The following is an 18753-nucleotide window of genomic DNA, read 5'->3' as shown; positions in this document are numbered from 1 at the left end:
AAAATGTAAATCTCTTCTGGGTCACAGTTAAGCCCATCTTTGCAAAATTTGTGTTGACTTTTTACACATGGACATTAACTAAATAAATCGTTAGATGTCATTTATATAGATGTATATTTGCTTTTCCCTTCACATTTCATATTTTGCTATGTAGAATTAAAAGAAAAAAATCATGGCAATCACTGAATTAAGGCTAACTAGACCTGCACACTGTTTAGGCAGCTCAAATTTGGTTCATGCCTGCATTCTACATTGCAGGGCACTTACGTAGTCATACACTGCACAAGCTCAACAACCACTTTGTAACACAATGCCAAGCACAATTTATTGACTGAATCTGATTTCGGTACAGAGATATAGAAATGTCTCCTCACTCACATGGTAGCATAAAACATTATAGCAGAGTACTAGACAGAGCAACAGCAGCCACGTAGCATTGTTCTTTCTGGATACAACCAGTGAGCCTTGAAGACCTGCTTCCCTTCTGCAGGTCCTGCAAGCAGGTATCTCTCTCTCAAACAGCAATTCATTGCTGTAATGCAAATCAAACACAGCATCTGTGACTGCTATCAGCAAGAGATGAAGAGAAGAAAATCAGTTCCCCAGCCCTTGCATTTGCTGCTCTGATGCTGAAGGCATGGCTGTGCCAGCTTGGGTTTTCCCTGTATGCTGATATCTTTGCCAGTACAATCATCATAGAATCATAGAATGGCCCGGGTTGAAAAGGACCACAATGATCATCTTGTTTCAATCCCCTGCTATGTGCAGGGTCGCCAACCAGCAGACCAGGCTGCCCAGAGCCACATCCAGCCTGGCCTTGTACAGATTGCACGCCCTGGTGGTGCTTACCTGGAAGGTAACCTGTGCAGTGTAGGTCAGCTTATCGCACTCAAACAGCCCCCGGGTCGTGTACTGGAACACAGAGAAGGTGATGCTGTCTATGAGGTTCAGCACTCGCCCCTGGAGGCTCTCATCAGGAGATGCCCTCTCAATGGCTTTCTGGAACACAATGCTGAATGCCTAGGTGAGGAGACAAGAAGATTGGCACTGTTTCTAAATGCTCTTTTCACGCACCAGTGCATCACCTGAAGTGCTGCAGTGAGAGAAGCCAGCTCAGACACTGAGCCCTGCACCACGACCAAAGCAATCCCAGTGCCCAGCAGTGTGGCCCAGCAGCAGGATGCAGGGAACACCTACAGATTGGGCTCTGCATCTGCCTCTGGCTGCTTTCTCATGACATACCCTGTGACACTGTGCTCGTTTGGGCTTCAGAAAGACGTGCTGGCTGGATTAAGAGGCAATGGGTAGAGGAAACATTTCTCAGACTTGGTATGTTCTCTTACAAAGATTACACAGCTCACTTCTCCAACACACTGAGCCAAAGACATCAGTGTTCCCAGAGGAACCTGTTGTTTCACAAATGCTTCAACTTAAAAACAGCAATTCCCTTAAATACAGAAAGTCCAAGGAGTGGGTTACTATCAGGCTTCAGGACAGGACTGGAAAAGGAGGGCAGGCAGGGCTTCAGCATGGAGAAGTGGGATCAGACGAGTACTAAAATCCCTTGGGCATGGGTGCACCATGAAGAAGGATGCTGTTATATAAGATACCAAGGAGTCTTGTAGAAATATTCTGATCTAAATTAAAAAAGACTTAAAAACTTTCAGAACAGATTGAAGAAAACCCATTAGCAAATTATCAGATGCAACTGGAGAAAGGAAAAGGCCTCTGTCCTCATTAGCAATGCAAAAGCCCAATACGCTGCGACCAAGCTAATAGGAATTAACCAGGCTGATACAAATTAATAGCACCAACCAGACAAGGCATGGCTGTGTCGACAGCATTATTTTTAGGGCTCTACAAAGGGAGAGTGATGCCTCAACAAATTAAAGCAACATTGATACCTACTGCATTATTGAATAACTGCAGAATGGATTTTTCTTCTTACATTTCTTTAAATAGAGTTAAAACACGCCGCAGAATCGTACATAAATCTTGTGTGCTCTAACTTATAATGGGCTTTTAGCTGTACAGCAAGTATTTTGAAATCATCCCTGCACATCTTTCCTCAATGTTTTATGATCTGTCGTCCAAATTTATTAGATAAAAACATTTCAGTAAATAATTTGCCATGTATTTATACACAATACTAATGTTAACTGGAAAACATAAAACAAACAAAACACAGATGAGGGAGATTTAAGGTGAAACTTCAGATATTCACATATCTACTACCTATGTGTGGGGAATGGATCTTTCAAAGGGCACCCTTGCATGAAAGATATCTGTACATTTCCCTGGTAAAATTATTTCAGCATATGGATTGTAGATAACAAAAAGAAAAGCTTCTTTGTGGATTGGCTCAAAATATTGTATTCTCTTCTCAATTACTTTTTCCAGGTCACTTGGCAATGTAAGAAACCATTTGGAAGAAGTACTAGACTACAGTGCCATCTCATTTAACCCTCCATTCCCCAAAATGCCTTTCCAATAATAAAAAAAAAAAAGGTGTTCCATTTATTAACACAATAAAAACGGAACTCTTCAATCAATACCAGAGTCTCTGCTAGCCAGAAGTATAGACACCATCACAGCAACTCCTTTCCATTGCAGCAGGTCCTTAGATGGACCAAGATTCTCTCACAGCCTTGGGCACAATGAAGGGAATGCAGAAAGAAGGTCCCTGCCTAAGGAGCTTCCAGGATATAGGAGACAGCTTGAGAGAAGCCCCACTTCCCACTAAGGAGCAGAAAACAAATGATGAAGTGATGCCCCAACATGAAGCAGAGATGTGAGCGATTAATTCGTATTTCACTCTAAAGATCTAGTTCATTCACTGCAGCAAGTGGAGTCTCAGCCTACTCACATCTGCCATAAAGGAGCCAATATCTCAAAACTAGTCAAGAAACCTGAAAACAAGGTCATTGTCACACTCCCACCAAAGCTTCTGGCTTCCCACCATGCTCTGCTGCCACTTGGCAAATGGGACATCTCAGTCCCCACCACTAGGAACAGCAATACTGCAGTGTAATGTCATTTTAGAAGCATTCTCCAGTCCAGTTGTTCCAATGGAAACAGTTCCAGGAAGGAATGTTCTCCAAAGCTGGGACACCATTTGTAGCTCACCATATCCATATTTTATAGAGCAATACTTTGCTGAGCAGGGAAGGGCAGTCTGTGTAGACAGAAGAGCAGGCAGGCTGCTGGAGTACAAGCCCTTTGGCTGTGTTTGTCCTGCATTTATTTCAGAGCACGGGACAAGAAGCAGGTTCTCTCCCAGCATCATCACCATGGAAGAGTTCAAACTGTTACCAAGAGCCTGCCTGTCTCCAACTTGCCAGCAGCAACACTGCTGTAAGGAGTCAGATGCCCACAGATCCCATCAGGACTTCCAGGCTAAGGGCTCTTGCAGGGGACCCTTCTTGCCTTGGACAGGCAGAATTGGCCATGATTTGCCTTTTGTACAAAGGGCAGCAATAAATCCCTGGTGTTGAGGTCTCAGGGGGACAGGGCTGTGTTTACTGAGCAATTTGATGTTTTAATACTGTGTCATTTGGGAAGTCGGGACTGTTTCAACATCAAGGTCTTGGATAATTGCTAAGGGCAGCAGCCATTCTCATTAACTTATGAAATATCTGCACAGACATTATGACCCCGATGACATCATAGATACAAAACTAAACACAAATATAAAGAAAAGATTAACTGAGGAAGCAAGTGACTCCCAACACTGTGCTAAATCTTAATGCATAAATATATAAAATACACAGAAAAAAGTACTTTGTTGGCTCTTTTCCAAGATGATCTCTTTCAAATCATCGCACATCTTCCTTGGCCAGGCCAAGATGGCTGTGAATATGGAGGAGATAACAAACGACTCGTAAAGTTCTACTCTGCAAATAAGCTTCTGGAACGTTCAGTAATCGAGGCCATTAATGCACCTCCAAGTCAGACCGTGGCTTTCTACAAGACGTCAGGTCACTTGCCTCAACAGAAACCAAGCAAAAGAAAGGTAAGCTCATTAAGACTGATCTAATCTGATTTCAATCAGGGCTCAGCTGCCCTGCAGTGCTGCCACGGGACTCACAGGGACAGTACCTTCAGAGAAAACTGGTACATGGGATGGATGGCACGGAGGTCATTCATGGCAAAGTACAGCAGAGAGGCCCGCGCAGCAGCAGGCCTGTAGTGCTCCCTTGCCTCATTAATCTTGGCTTCAGTCACCTTGGACTCCTGGACCTGGAGGGAAAACACAAAACGAAGGCACTGTGAAAACATCTCTGTGAGCTCCGTGAAGCTGCAGCTTGGGGGAAGGCAATTGCCTGCCACAAAGACACCAGGTCAAGTGGTGGCCGACCTGCCTTCAACTCACCAGGCTTGAGCCTTCACTCCCAGCAGCCTCTGTCCTCTGGCATATCCTTCATTAACTGCATTCATCCTCATGTCCAATCCTCTGTTTTCCCAAACCTCCCCCTCCGGAGTTCTCACTAGGGTTTCTGCTCTTCACTAACTGGAATTATTTTTATAATCAGTGAGTTTCTCCTGCTAATTGCTCCCCCCCTGTGCAAATCATTAATAACACAGGACTGAACAGACAGTGCTGCTCATAAGACAGCTTCTCCCAAGCTGAGAACTGCTAATTTTCTCAGCTACTTGCTGCCTTTCCTCTCCAGCACCTGCCTGGCTGCCTGCCTTCCTGGCCAGGTGTCAGCATAGCTGCTGTGATGGACACAGCGAAAATCCTTTTGGCAGATACATCATCCCACTAACATCTCAGTCCTGTTCATTCTTTTATTCCACTTCAGCAGCATGAAGCAACATCCTTGAGCCTCCTGGGGATTCTGGTAGGCTCAGGCTACACGCAGCCAGAAGTGTCGCGGCGCTGATCCAGGAGGTTCAGCAAACCATTCCATGGGGACATGGCAGAAATGGGATCAGTACGTGTGGCACAGCCCTGCAGACCACAGCACAGCCCCCAGAGAAATGCACACTGCTGGGCATGGACCCGAGCTGCTAGAGCACATCAAACCTTCCCACTGAGGCACTGACTGAGCACTACCCTGCTGTACACAGCCAGCACACATGCTGGGGTCCATGGCACACCTTCAGAAGCAATGATGGGCTGCAACATCTCAGATTCCTTCACAAAGCAGCTTCAGAGTCTCTTGCAAAAACAAGCATCTGCATGGGCCATGAACACACCTAATACACTTCTCCATATCCTGACTCCATCTCTTATAGCATCTACATCTCTCCACTGACTACGCAGGGAGCCTTCAGCATAGTCCAGACAACTAACTTTCAGTTGCCCTATCCCAAAATGCTTAACAAATTTAGAAATGCAATATCCAGAGGAGGAGAGGAAGACAGTTTCTTTCCATAAATACAATGGAGAGAACTGTGCTCAGAAAGAAAATCTTGACTGTTATTTTTTCTGTAGCTAAACAAGAACAGAGTAGGGGTTGACTTGAGAAGCAGACTTATAATATTGCCCTGAAGCAGCTTTCTACGTGGGTACCAAACTCATCAAAACCAGGTGCAATCTCTAAAATTCATCCTCACTGCCACAGAGTTGGCAGGGATCATCTTTTCAGCCCCCCTGTACTTGTTCAGAAATAGAAGCATTTCAATAACACTTAATTCAATGTCAATGCGATGTCAACCTTGCTGTGTCAAAGCATTCCTTCAGCATCCCCTTTGAGGAGCACAAGCACACCATCCCTAGGAAGCTGGATGCATAGAATGTCCCACAGACAGCTAGCAGAAATCATTTCATTTCTTAATGTGGAGGCATAAAGTGAGAGGCAGTCTAATCCTGACCTGAGCACACAGGTAACAACATGTCCATGGGCTGGAGGACAAGCACAGGCTGTGAAGATCACAGATCACAGAATCACAGAATTGCCAGGGTTGGAAGGGACCTCAAGGATCACGAATCTCCAACCCCCCTGCCACATGCAGGGCCACCAACCATCCCACCTAATGCTAGACCAGGCTGCCCAGGGCCCCATCCAATCTGGCCTTGAACACCTCCAGGGATGGGGCATCCACAACCTCTCTGGGCAGCTGTTCCAGTACCTCACCACTCTCTCTGTAAAGAATTTCCCCCTGACGTCCAACCTAAATCTCCCTTCCCTCAGCTTAAAAGCATTTCCCCTTGTCTTGCTGTCACTCACCCTTTCAAAGAGTTGATTCCCCTCCAGTTTGTAGGCTCCCTTTAGGTACTGGAAGGCTGCAATGAGCTCACCCCACAGCCTTCTTTTCTCCAGGCTGAACAAGCCCAGCTCCCTCAGCCTGTCCTCATAGGGAAGGTGCTCCAGTCCCCTGATCATCTCTGTGGCTCTCCTCTGGACCCTCTCCAACAGCTCCCTAGATGGGAGGGCTGGGGGGGCAGCAGCTGAGGACAGCCAGACAGGGGTCCTGCTGCAGTGATACATGCATTTCTTGAGTCTACTTGGTGTAAGGGCAAAACCACCATGCACTTAACTGTCCCTATGTGGCCAGCAAGGTGACCCGGGTAGGGGACAACACTGGCAGCTGATTTACATCCCAAGGAATGGAAGGGTACAAAATACCCAAGTTCTTGCAGATTCACTCAAGATCACAAACTCAACAGACTGCGGTCCCCTGGCAGCACTAAAATGCAGCTTAATTGAGGAAGTGTGATGTGTTCAGAATTATGCTGGAGCAGTTTAAAGCCGCCTTGATACAGTGTGTAAATTTTATCGTCTTTACATCAGGCACTGCCATTTTCCATTGGTCTTAAATAGGCCATTTAACATACAAAAGCTTCAAAGAACTGAACGGCTTGAAGCTGGCCAGAATGAAGAGCACTTCAATTTATATCACTTTCTCTTCACTACTCAGCAGAAGAAAAGCCCAGCATTTCAAAGAAGCTGTGTTTCACCCACAAATCCTTAAAGAACACATCTCACACAATTTCCTCTGAGCTATCACTGTCATTTTACCTTTTCTTCAATTTCTGCTGCTGTCTGTTTAGTGGTCTCCAAGTTCTCCACCAATGCTGTGTCTCCCAGGAAGTTCCCAGATGCCGACGACAGACGAGACAACAAGTTGTCCTCTAACGTTTTCAGGGTGATTTTGAATCCATTCTGTTGCTTTGTGAGATCTGACTGCAAATAAGCAATTAATAAAGTCTTAGGCACAAAACACGCAGGATTAACCACCTTCACAGGGGAACAGGTTTCTAAGTGACTGTTGCCACAGTCCAGCATTGATTATTCCTGCTTTGATTCCTGCATATGAACAGCTCTGGGAATTCTCCATGCCACTGATTCAGGCAAGGAAGCACAGAAAGCACCAGGAGAACTCAGCCCTTCCACTCGGAAAGTATTAAACTGTTGGAAATAAGAAAGGAAAAGACTTTCAGCTTCTGTCTCAAAGAATCACAGAATTATAGAATGGTTTGGGTTGGAAAGAACCTTAATGATCATCTGGTTCCAGTCCCCTGCTGTGGGCTGGGTTGCCATCCATCAATCTGAAACACACATCCTGTATCTCTGTCTTAAAGCTTACGTCAGCATGGATAGTTCCTCTGGAGCAAGCCTAGGTATCAATAGATACAACTCACTGCTGTTAACCTTTGCCTTTCCCACTGCAGGTCAACACCAGTACCACTAGCAATGGGAACCAAGTGATTAAACGTGGATGGGGAGAACATCAGCAGGCTCACTAGAGTGCAGAGGGTGCAAGATGAGCATACTCATCTTGGGATCAAAATGGAAAGGAAACTCACTCTCACTCAATTGCTGCTCCCATTTGTACTCTGTGCCCAGGGTCTCCCTCAGACCACCAGCCAGCAGTGCTAGAAGCTGTGCACACCAGGACAGTCCCCATGGCAAAGGGTTTGCAAAGACAATGCTAAGGTGGCCAAGCAGATAGAGACCAGCAGCAACCATTTTGTCACAAGGACTGACCTGAATTCTACTGTTTCTGTGAAATAATGCTCCTTGGCTCTCCCCAGCCACTTGCACTTCCCTTTTCTGCACAGATCCCACTAACTGACACTGCTCATCACAGAAACAGAGACTCATCTCTCATAGCTTCTTTCTGAACTTCTCCTCCAGAATGGAGTTCCTCCTGAGAAATGTGACTGCACTAATCCAAGTGCTTGCTCAGGGAAATAGCATCTTTCCCGGATTTCAGGTGCACCATGTCATGGCACTATGTGGTCCTTTTGCAAACACTTACTGTAGAATCATAGAATGGCCTGGGTTGAAAAGGAGCACAATGCTCATCCAGTTCCAACCCCCACCTACATGCAGAGTTGCCAACCAGCAGACCAGGCTGCCCAGAGCCACATCCAGCCTGGCCTTGAATGCCTGCAGGGATGGGGCATCCACAACCTCCTTGGGCAACCTGTTCGAGTGCCTCACCACCTCTGGGTGAAAAACTTCCTCCTAATATCTAACCTAAACCTCCCCTGTCTCAGTTAAACTTCCCCTGTCTGAGCACTTATTCTGAGCATCAGACCAGAAAACATGTTGTGGCACAGCCATGCATCCGATTTGGATGCTGTGAAGATACAAGCCTGGTGGCTATTCCCTACAAAAACTGAGCCAACCGCTAGCTTGACTGTGTACATAAAACATTACTCTGTTATACAGAGTTTTAAATCCCCACACTTCATTTAAGCGACAGAACCGAGTAGTATTTGCTCCATTACCAAAGGTTTTTCAGCAGATTAACTAACTCTCCCATTAATAAGTCATCTTTCAATATTTGGCCTGAGATTTCACACACTTGCTTCACACACACTCGCTTCGTGTCAGTGCCAACCTGAGGATGCAGCAGTGACACCGATGCGTGCCGTTATTCCTGCAGCAGGGCTGTTCTCAAAGGCCTGCTCCTTAGGCCTTGCACACAGGTGGTAAATATTTCACAAGTCCTGAAGCACGTCTTAAACTAACACAGATAATTCTGTAAGCTCCTGTCATTCAAGCATAGCATGCCTTGAAAAATGACATTTTGCAAGCTATTACTGCAGACCACGGCCTGCAAGCCTGCTGCTCCTAATGAGGCCGCGTGTGACTTTTGCTCCAATAGCTTGTAATCACCACGCAGTGTCTGAAAAGCACCCTCAGAAGGGCACACAATGCTGTATTTCCCACAAAAGCTTGCATCCGTTGCAGCTCTCTCATGCTATTGTTTTCAGCAGGAGCAAGGTCATCATTTCCTATTCCTGCAGTGGAGCTCATTATCTGCTATTTCACAGCTGACACATAACAGTGCTGCTTTAGGAAGCAGGTGATGCTGGAAGCACTTACTGTTTTGTTCCTGCAGCTCACCTGGGCTATAGGCCTGGTGCAGGACTTGTTACCAACCTGCATGGTCTGGAACAAGACCTGGAACACAGCAGTGACTGCTGAGAGCACACGTGGAGAATGGCCCTCTCCTTTGGGAAACACCAAAGTACACACCTGTACTCAGGGAATTCCCCATAGCTCTCAGACAACAGCTTTTTAATGTCAGTGAATGAAATAGGGAGAGAGGAATGGATACAGAGGGGAAAGGGAGAAATAAGCTTAAATATTCTTACCAGGAAAATTACATCCCACACCAATCTGCAGATAGGCTGAGCAGTGGGCCCAGGTGAACCTCATGAAGTTTAACAAATCCAAATGCAAGGTCTGCACCTGGGTTGAGGCAGTATCTACTACCAAAACAAGCTGGGGGATGAAAGGATTGAGTGTAGCCCTGCCAAAAAGAACCTGAGGGTATTGATGGATGACAGCTGGGCCAGCAATGCGCCCTCGCAGCCTAGAAAGCCAACCCTATCCTGCACTGTATCCAAAGCATCATGGTCAGAAGGGACAGGGAGGTGATCCTACCCATTGCTCTGCACTGTGAGGCCTCACCTGGAGACTGCATCCAGGTGTGGAGTCCTCAGTACAGGAAAGACATGAAGCTGTTGGAGTATGTCCAGAGAAAGGCCACAAAAATTATCCCAGGAATGCAACACCTTCTCTACAAGGACAGGCTGAAAGAGATGGGGCTGTTCAGCCTGGAGAAGAGAAGGGCCTGGGGAGACCCAAGAGCAGCATGTCAGTATCTAAAGGAGAGCTACAGGAAAGAAAGGGACAGACTCTTCCCACAGGGACTGCTGTGACAGAACAAGGAAAATGCTTTCAAACTTAAAGATGGGAGATTTAGGTTGGATATAAGGAAAAAGTCTTTTACAGTGAGGGTAGTGAGACACTGAAACAGGGTGCTCAGAGATGTGGTGGGTGCCCCATCCCTGGAGACTCTCGAGGTAAGGATGGATAAGGCCCTGGGCAACCAGATCTATGACATGGAATCAGTCTCTCTCCTTGTGACAGCAGCCATTACCAGCAGTGCTGCTGCCCCCAGTGCAGCAGTCAGCGATCTCTCTTTGCTGTGGGTCACCCCATACAGTGCCCAGCAGCAGCAGGAGCTGCCCACGGTCCCCAGGCTGCAGGTATTGTGGGTTGGGCTCCCACAAGATAGCCACAGCTCACACATTAATTGTGGTCATTACGTATTCTTTATGCCATCTTTTGGCTCGTTAGTGCATGAGCCCGTTTCAAATGAAATGCATCGTTAAGGCTGCATGGATAACGTAGTTTAGAATCTCATTAAAGAAAAGATGATTACAGAAGTGGCCTGGCCTGACCGAATATGTGCACTAAATTCATTCTGACTCTCAGTAAATATTCAGCATTATACATATCCAGTATATCACTAAATGTGCCATTAGCAACAAGGCTTTTCTTTAAAATGAGGCAGAAGCAATATTTATTTAAATGCAAAAAGAGAGAAAACATTTTGGCCATTTACAAACAAGAGTGAATAAGAACCAGAACAGAAAAACTTAGTTATCAGCCTCACAACATTTACAGTGGGACACAAATGCCTAAAATTAAGTGAGATTAATCCTACCTCCAAAGTAAGAGTGAAAGATGGAGAAAAATGTCATAATGGGAACCTGCTTCCATTTAGAAGAAGAGTAGGAAAAATAGTTTTCTACCCACATTTTTGGAGAAAAAGGCTTGAAATTGCAGTCTAAGTGCTCCCAAAAATACCAAGAAAACAAAAAGTAGCAGAAAATCACTTCTCCCTCAACACTTATCATCTGAGACAGGTTGTGAGAAATGGGACTGTGCAGCCTGCAGAAGAGAAGGCTCCGGGGAGGGCTGAGAGCAGTCTTTCACTATCTAAAGGGGCTGTGAGAAAGAAGGGTACAGACACTTCTGTAGGGTCTGCTGTGATAGGGCAAAGGGAAATGATTTCGAACAAAAAAAGGGGAGATGTAGATTGAAGTTTTTCACACTACAGGCAGTGGCACAGGTTGCCCAGAGGTGGTGGTGCCCCGTCCCTGCAGACAACCAAGGCCAGGCTGGAGGGTCTGTGACGGAGCTACAGGTGTCCCTGCTCAGTGCAGGGAGCTGCACTGGATGACCCTTAGGGCTCCCTCCCAACTCAAACCATTCTATGATTCCACGAGGGAAATCTGACCTTATGAGGTGCTCAGCAACCTCTCTGCCTTTAAATGTGAAATGCTATTTGTCTAAAAATATTTATATTATTTTTCATCATATCCTGCCCACCTTGAGCTGCTCCAGGTCGGGCCGCTCCGCACTGACCACCGCCGCCAGCAGCTGCTCCTCGAGGCCGTCCCGCGTGACGGTGAAGTTGATGAGGGTGCACTGTGCCTGCAGCTCGGGCTGGAAGTGGGGGTTTGCCAGCTTCGTGTGCAGGATCAGACGAAAGGCAGGGTTGAATTCGCACTCCTTGTCCCCAATCTTAATGTACCTGAAATTGGAGCAAAAGGAGTGCATATGGCTGCACATTCATTCCGGGACAAATGGTGGCACCAGCCAGCAGAACCCACCAGAAATGGACTCTGCAGTCTCCATACAGAAATCACTTTTAGAGCAAAAAAAAATTAAGATGGACACATTTGAAACACTTCTGATTTAAGGTAAAAACCCCAGAGCACCGCTCCTCAATTTTGGAGTGCATTTGAGAAAGCTCACAGTTTCCAGCATTGGGATGGGCAGTTGGAACCAGGAGCTTTCCATGCTTTTAATGGAAGACTGTACTCTTCACAAAGGTGCAACATGCAGGAAAAGCCTCACAGCACAGAGATTTTGATTAGCTACAGCCACAACTGCCTGGTGTGCTGCTCAAACCAGGCTGCCTCTGGTGGCACTGAGCAGCAAGGCTGGGTACAGGGAGCAGCTCAGTACCATTCTTGGGAGGAAGCTCTGCTTGAGAGAGCTCAGCTATCTCTCATTCCATCCAATACAAAATTCAGAGAGCTGGGAGGCTGAACTTCAGGGAATGGTTGTTCTGAACACAGATCTAATAATGCCCACAGGAACTAGAGGAAAAGGGGAACAGGAAATGCATGGGGGGACAGCGATACTTCCAGGGATGCAGATGGGCTGCAGTGGAAGCAGTGGTGTCACCACAGGAATTTGAATACACTCTCCAGTCAAACATCAGTCCCCTAAGTCTCTTCTTGTCTACCTCTGTTGTTTTTACGGCTGGAAAACAGAGGCAGAGAGAGAACACCCAGCACAAGCAGCTCTTGGCAGAACCCAGCAGAGCCTCCACTTCTTGCCCTGGAACCACCAGCAGCTGTCTGTAGGGTCAGCCACAAAGGACTGGGACTGACACAGGTGCTGGAAAACACAAAGCCCATGGTTAAGTACAAAAACAGTCCCCATGGAACCGAAGGAAGATGAGATTCGGAGTCCAGCCAGATTTCTGTCGTTTCCTGCTGCAGTGTGAGGAGGTAGGCAGTGCCACCAAGAACCTGCCCTCATTAGAATCACATACATATTCCTAATGTATACATCTGCAGCTGTAATCACAAAGGATGCACAGTGTTTGCTAAAATCCAAGGTTACCTTTTCTTCATAACAGCCATAGCTATTTTGGTCATAATCCAGCATCAGGATAGCCAATTACAGACACCAAGGTCACCCAACCCAGAGGAGGATCGCAGGTCTCACTTTCACGTGAGCTTTGAACAGTGCTGTCCAGCTAAATGAAAAATCCAGATTTATTTCATCCTATGAGTGAATGACCTGTGATTGCCTGATTTAAACACTCTTGAAGGGAAGATGTTAGTGCTGCCACAGACAAGCATACTATATGAGGTCAGGAAAGGAGAGCACAGCAACACAAAGCACACTCACCAGGAAAAGGGTAGAAATGGAAGCCCACAGAGCCATCCCAAAGCTCACCTTCCTTTCTTGATTGTTTCTCGCCCCAGTAATGGCCCCAGAACTGGATCCACGGACTCCTCCAGGTTTTCAATCAGAACCAGTTCTCCTGCAGCCAGGGCTCGTTCCATTGTGTCCAGATACCTGTGGAGACAGCATTAGCACCCAGTACAGCAAGGCTGGGGCTGGCTGAAATGCATCGCAGCAAGGAGGCCACCAGGAGACAGATGGATGCTCCTGCTGTGATTAACTACATGCACGTGTCAGAAAATGGCAGAGAAGAAGAGGGTGACACTATGTGATGCTGAAAGTGGCCCAGGAGGGAGAGAGGACAAGCAGTAACAGCTGCATCTTCTTTCCCAAGAAAAGATGGGTCAGACTATGAGGTCTTTTTGCAAGTAGTTTGTTTTCCCCTAGAAGCCACTGGTGCAGTTAACCTTGCATAAAAACAAGAAGAGCAGGCTGCATCCTTGCTGTGCTCTGGGGACAGGGACAGAGTTTAGGACAGTGGGACTTGGGCTTCCTCACAAGGGAATTGGGCCCCTAGGCAATGTCTGACTCCCCTCTCAAGGTATCTGCCAGCTATGTATGTGGTCAGGAAGGGAAAAAGAGATGCACAAATGTCTGCAGTGGCAGCATATGAATGTTACAGGATCTGTTCCTCCTGGAGGTTTGTATGCACATGCCTTCTCTAGCATCCTTACTTTTCCCCTTTGAATAACTGAAAGGTATAGTGACCTGGTTGGCCAGGAAACAGAAATTTGCTCTAATGAAAAATACCACTGTTTCCAAATGTCTTCTCAGCCCACATGAGAGCAAATCTAATAAATTCTTGTTATTTTCTATGATAAAAGCAGAGATAGATCAATGCTCCAGTACCAGCAAAGCCAAATATCTCCAAACAAGCACTGAGCTCTTGGGTCACTCTCAGCTACTGCCAGTGCAAAATAACGTATAAAGAGACAAAAATCTCAGAGTTAGCATCCAAGCAGGGATCTGACTCTTGGTCTATTCCTTCCCAGCTGGGAGTCCCCACTAGTGGGTACAAGCTGATATAACAGGAAATGGTTATCTGACCAGAGACAAAAGCCAGGAGTCAAAAAGCCTTCCCAAAAAAGATGTATCCAGAAGAAGGCAGAGGTGCTATGGTAAGACTGTCCCAGCTGGTGCCAACACTGAACAGACTTAGCCCAGCTGGGTGGCAACCCTCACACCAGCTTCACCTTTGCCTTCTTCCAAGTTGTAGGAAGGTTCACTCATGGTGAAACTGAGTCAGGACACAACATGACATGAGCCTGAGGGAGGATGGCATAGTCCTGTGCATCACTCAGCCTCCAGCACAATGCTCTTTTCAATCTCCGTTTCTGAGGGGTTCCTATGGTAACTTGGCCAAGCACTAAGCAGACCCTCTATTTAATGAGGAATCTCTATCATTTTGGTAATGAATTAGCAGCTCCTGCACAAATATTTTTGAGGGTTTCCCTTCAATGTAATGGGCTCAGATGGCTGCAGATAAACATACACCGCTCATCAAGTATAAGGGCAGGTAGCCACGGAAAGGTACTGTTATGTGACACAGCTGATGCTTACCCCTTCTGCCCAATTCGGATCACCCGCAGGTCTTCGCCATACTTTGCTTTGATCCATTTGATTCCTTGCAGCTGGGGATCCACCAGGAGGGGCCAGCGCTCACAGTTGGTGAGAATGGTGGCATTTTCAGTGGACATCCGGTCGGCTGGCAGCCCCTCATTCTGCCAAGCTGCAATGTCAGCATCATCTGTCAGCATGGTCAGAGGGTCTAGGGATGGAGTTACAGGGATGGGCACCTGGGGGGAAAGGAGAAGTGTGTCAGCACAAGGCAGTGAGCACGGCTTGCAACACACAGAGATGAGCGAGCAAAACAATTCAAGCAAATTTAGCTTAATTAAAAACTGAGAAGTTTTGTTTATCAGTGTTTTACCATTCTATGGGGTAGTTTTGATCTAATATTAAGTGTTTTCCACTCCCGTTGTGAATGAATGTAAATTATGCATGGATCCCAGAGATTTTTGCCTGCAGAGTGCTGAGAGCCCTGAAAAGCTGCAGCCCACCCAGCCACGATCAGACCACACTGCTGTGTATCAGCGCTCTGAGATGACAGCTTAGAAGAATATAATTAACACCCTCATCAGACCGCTGTTGTGTTGAAAAACGGCATCTGCAGTTCCAGAAACACTTCTCTGACATGGGAGGCCGCTTCTGGGTGCCATAACTAGAAAGTTATCTGCGCCAGTTATCTGCACAGGAAGGGTCGTTAATTTTCAAATGGAAATAGAGCCAACTTATGTGAAATCTCTAAGCACCAAGTCAGGCCCTTTTTGGAACATTTCCTTTCTTAACCAAGCTTTTGGTTTAGTATTAAAGAACACAGGATGATTTGTTTTCCTCTCTCATCCTAAGGAACTTGCTCATTTTCTCAGCTTTTGATTTGGGCACCACTGCAAGTTGTGACCTTACATAAAAGCCTCTTGGCATTTCACCAGGGTTTGTAACATCCAGTTAGGTAATGATGTGCAAAAGCTCAGTCTTGCAGGAGACCGAGCACATGTTAATTTATTGATGTATTAAGTACCTAGTAGGAAATCAGTGAAATATTACCAAGTCTGAAGCACGATGGCCATTTGCTCAGAACACCAAGACGTGGGTGAAGCTCAGGAGCTGAGAGGCATGGCCAGCACGAATAGAGCTCCTATCTTACATGAGGTACCATCTGGAGTCTCTCCAAGCCTACCAAAGTGCTGGCAGTGAGCTCTGTCTCTTTCAAGCAGCCTCTCTGCCATACTATCTCCTCTCTAGCTGCCCTTACTGCTGCACAAACTGACACTGGTCTCCATGTTTGGGATGCTGCTCTGCGGCTTCTCCACTGTCCACAGAGGAACAAAATCACCTGCATGATGCAAGGAGACCACAGTGTCTTCCCCAGAGAGGAAACAAGCATGGCTATGACTTGATCCTCAGTGCAACTTGATGAGGCAGAGGGGTGCTACTTATTTGGAGGATACCCCATGGGCAACAATTCATGGCCATGCTATGCCCCGTGACAACTGCTTTTCAGAGAAAGCAGGGCTTACTTCTAACTGCTGCAGATATGGCTTCCAGACTTTATCCATGAGGTCTTGTCGGTATTTCCTGGTGAAGTACCCCAGGTAGGAGACAAACGCTGTAATCAGCAGGACATCTCCACACAACGTGCTCTGCTGCCGTCTGAAGTCCTTCACGGCTTCGGCCCATCTCACATTCTCAGAAGCCAGTCCTCCAACCTGCAATTTCCCAAATCACATTCATTGTTACAATGCCTCTTTAGCAATACCTAAGGATTTGACTGCATCCATACGTTGTCCCTAACTTCAAATGTCATTTCCTAAGATTTAAAACCAGCATAGGAAATACCCAACAGTTACTTTGCTCAACTCTTCCTGCTCTGTGAAAAAGTCTGGTTCTGCACTTGAGTCCCAGTTGCTGCTCCAGACCTGTTCTAAATTCATAACGGGACAATCCATCACCCAGTGGATTGATCCTCATCCATTCCCAGCAGAATCCATATAAGGATTCTCTGGCAGCCCATCAACTGTGAATTGCTTAATTGCCTGCATGTCACAGATTCACACCTCATTACACTCCCTCTCACTCAGAGACTCTCCTCCAACAGCCACAACACTGAGCTGTCCCACACAACTCATGAGGATGGCAGGTGGCATTTTGCCTTCATCCCAACGCCGTTGGGTCTACATTATCCTTTCCCACAATGTCCAGTCCAGGAGACAGTTTTCATGAGCACCCAATGGATAAGCCATCTTTTCAAAGGACCTCTCCTTCCACCCTCATGGTTATCACATGATGCTCTATCAGACAGCAGGATTTTCTAGGGGATGTGCTCTGCTTGGCTAGGCCAGACGAGTTCATCTCATTCCTCTCCAAAATACACAATGGGAGGAACAGCCGCAGCTCGGTCGGACTCTGCCCCTTCAGCCCCTTGTCTGCTGACAGCAGCCCCGAGCAGGTGACTCTACAAGACTCTACAAATGACCACCAGGTAAGAACTGATACCATTACCCAGCCTCCCACAAACGGAGGAATAAGAACATTTTGAAACAGAGTTTCTATCTTTGTCTTAATAGCCACTGATGACTTTTTCCTTCATTACCAAGGTGTCACGGATGCCAACCAACCTTTCGGCACCTGCAGCATCTTGGAGCTCAGAGAACCACAGTTCAGCTATGCTTTCTGTAGAAAAAAAAAAAAGTACATCCCTTTATGCGCTGCCTGACCTTTTCAACTGCTAAAATCTGCTCTCACAGTGGAAAAACACCGAACAATCACGCCTGCTTCACCTTCTCCGTACCACTCATGATTTCAAGCCCTTGATATCCCCTCTGCTGTCTACTTTTGAGGTTGAAGAGCTTTAAGTCTATTCAATAATTCCTCAAACAGAAGCCTTTTGATTGTCCTTGCAATCTTTATCTTTACCGAATGATGTAATCTTTATCCTCCGGTTTCTTTTTGTTGTTACTTTCCCTGCACCATTTCCAATTCCGCTTCATCCTTTGAGGTACAGCAGAGGGGCTGGAGGTATAGCTTCATGCTCAGGATTTATTTGGAATGGATTTATATAGTTAAGATTGTGATTATTTTTTTTTTCCGTTTTGTTCTCTTCTTTTCCTAATAATTGCTAACATCCAATTTCAGCTCGGGTTTTGGGTGTTATTTCTTTCCCCCATGGGAGCACAGAGCTCGCACACTCACAGAACTCTTAGTTCCACTGTTTAATTCAATCACAGAACCATAGAATGGTCTGGGTTGAAATGGACCACAATGATCACTGAGTTTCAACCCCCTGCTATGTGCAGGGTGGCCAACCACAAATTCCTGAATGACAATAACGAGCTCAGCATCACTTTGCATTTATGTGCACTGCACCTCACATCTCCACCACTGGGTATCATTTTTACAGTTCTTTGTAGTTTTCATCACTACTGCACTCATATTTTAGACAATCTGTGCAACCTGCTTAGACATCACCTTTTTCAGACTGTTTATGAATAATCTGACCAACAACAAGAACCAAAAGAAACCAGCAAAAATACCTCTGGTAGTCTTCCTACCTTGACAAATCTGTAAGAATCCCATGAAAACTGCCAATCCCACCAGGAGCAGAAGGAGGCTGACCATTTTCTTTGACCCATTATCATATTTCAGAGCTACCCCTAAACCTGTTCCAGCTGAGCTCCTCTTTCATCAGCATGAACCACCATCCCGCTCACAAAGGCCAGGCTTTCCACAGTGCCTTTCACCATCTCAGCTGTCCTCGTACTCCCTAAGCCTTGAAAGAAAGTCTGCTCTGATACATTTAGGGTCACAGCAGTCCTGCTTGGGATTACACTTGCGGGCCAAAGCCTCAACAAACAGTTTCAATTGTTTTCTCAACCTTACCGTGTTACCACATGCAGCCACATTTTTATAGATGAAGCAGCCCCAGGTCCTTCCTCCAGTCTCCTGAAGG

The 18753-nt window shown here is 46.4% G+C and overlaps 1 protein-coding gene across 3 annotated transcripts in view; it reads right to left on the bottom strand.

The window, feature by feature from the left end:
• Nucleotides 1–18753, bottom strand: part of DNAH9 (dynein axonemal heavy chain 9) — a 190343-nt gene that overhangs the window by 61765 nt on the left and 109825 nt on the right. For 2 of the 3 annotated variants that reach the window (XM_031599209.2, XM_090122076.1), the window contains 7 exons: nt 16325–16513; nt 14805–15040; nt 13236–13358; nt 11589–11793; nt 6969–7133; nt 4099–4239; nt 850–1020 (listed from right to left, as the gene is read on the bottom strand). In XM_031599209.2, coding sequence (XP_031455069.2) covers nt 850–1020; nt 4099–4239; nt 6969–7133; nt 11589–11793; nt 13236–13358; nt 14805–15040; nt 16325–16513 — 1230 coding nt within the window. Of the gene's footprint in view, nt 1–849; nt 1021–4098; nt 4240–6968; nt 7134–8799; nt 9141–11588; nt 11794–13235; nt 13359–14804; nt 15041–16324; nt 16514–18753 lie in introns of those variants that run through there. The other variant, XM_090122077.1, reaches the window with a different exon arrangement.

The sequence above is a fragment of the Phasianus colchicus genome, chromosome 20, assembly GCF_987193195.1.
Source record: "Phasianus colchicus chromosome 20, bPhaCol1.hap1.1, whole genome shotgun sequence".
Taxonomy (NCBI): Eukaryota; Metazoa; Chordata; class Aves; order Galliformes; family Phasianidae; genus Phasianus; species Phasianus colchicus.
This window is presented reverse-complemented; position numbering and strand designations above follow the sequence as displayed.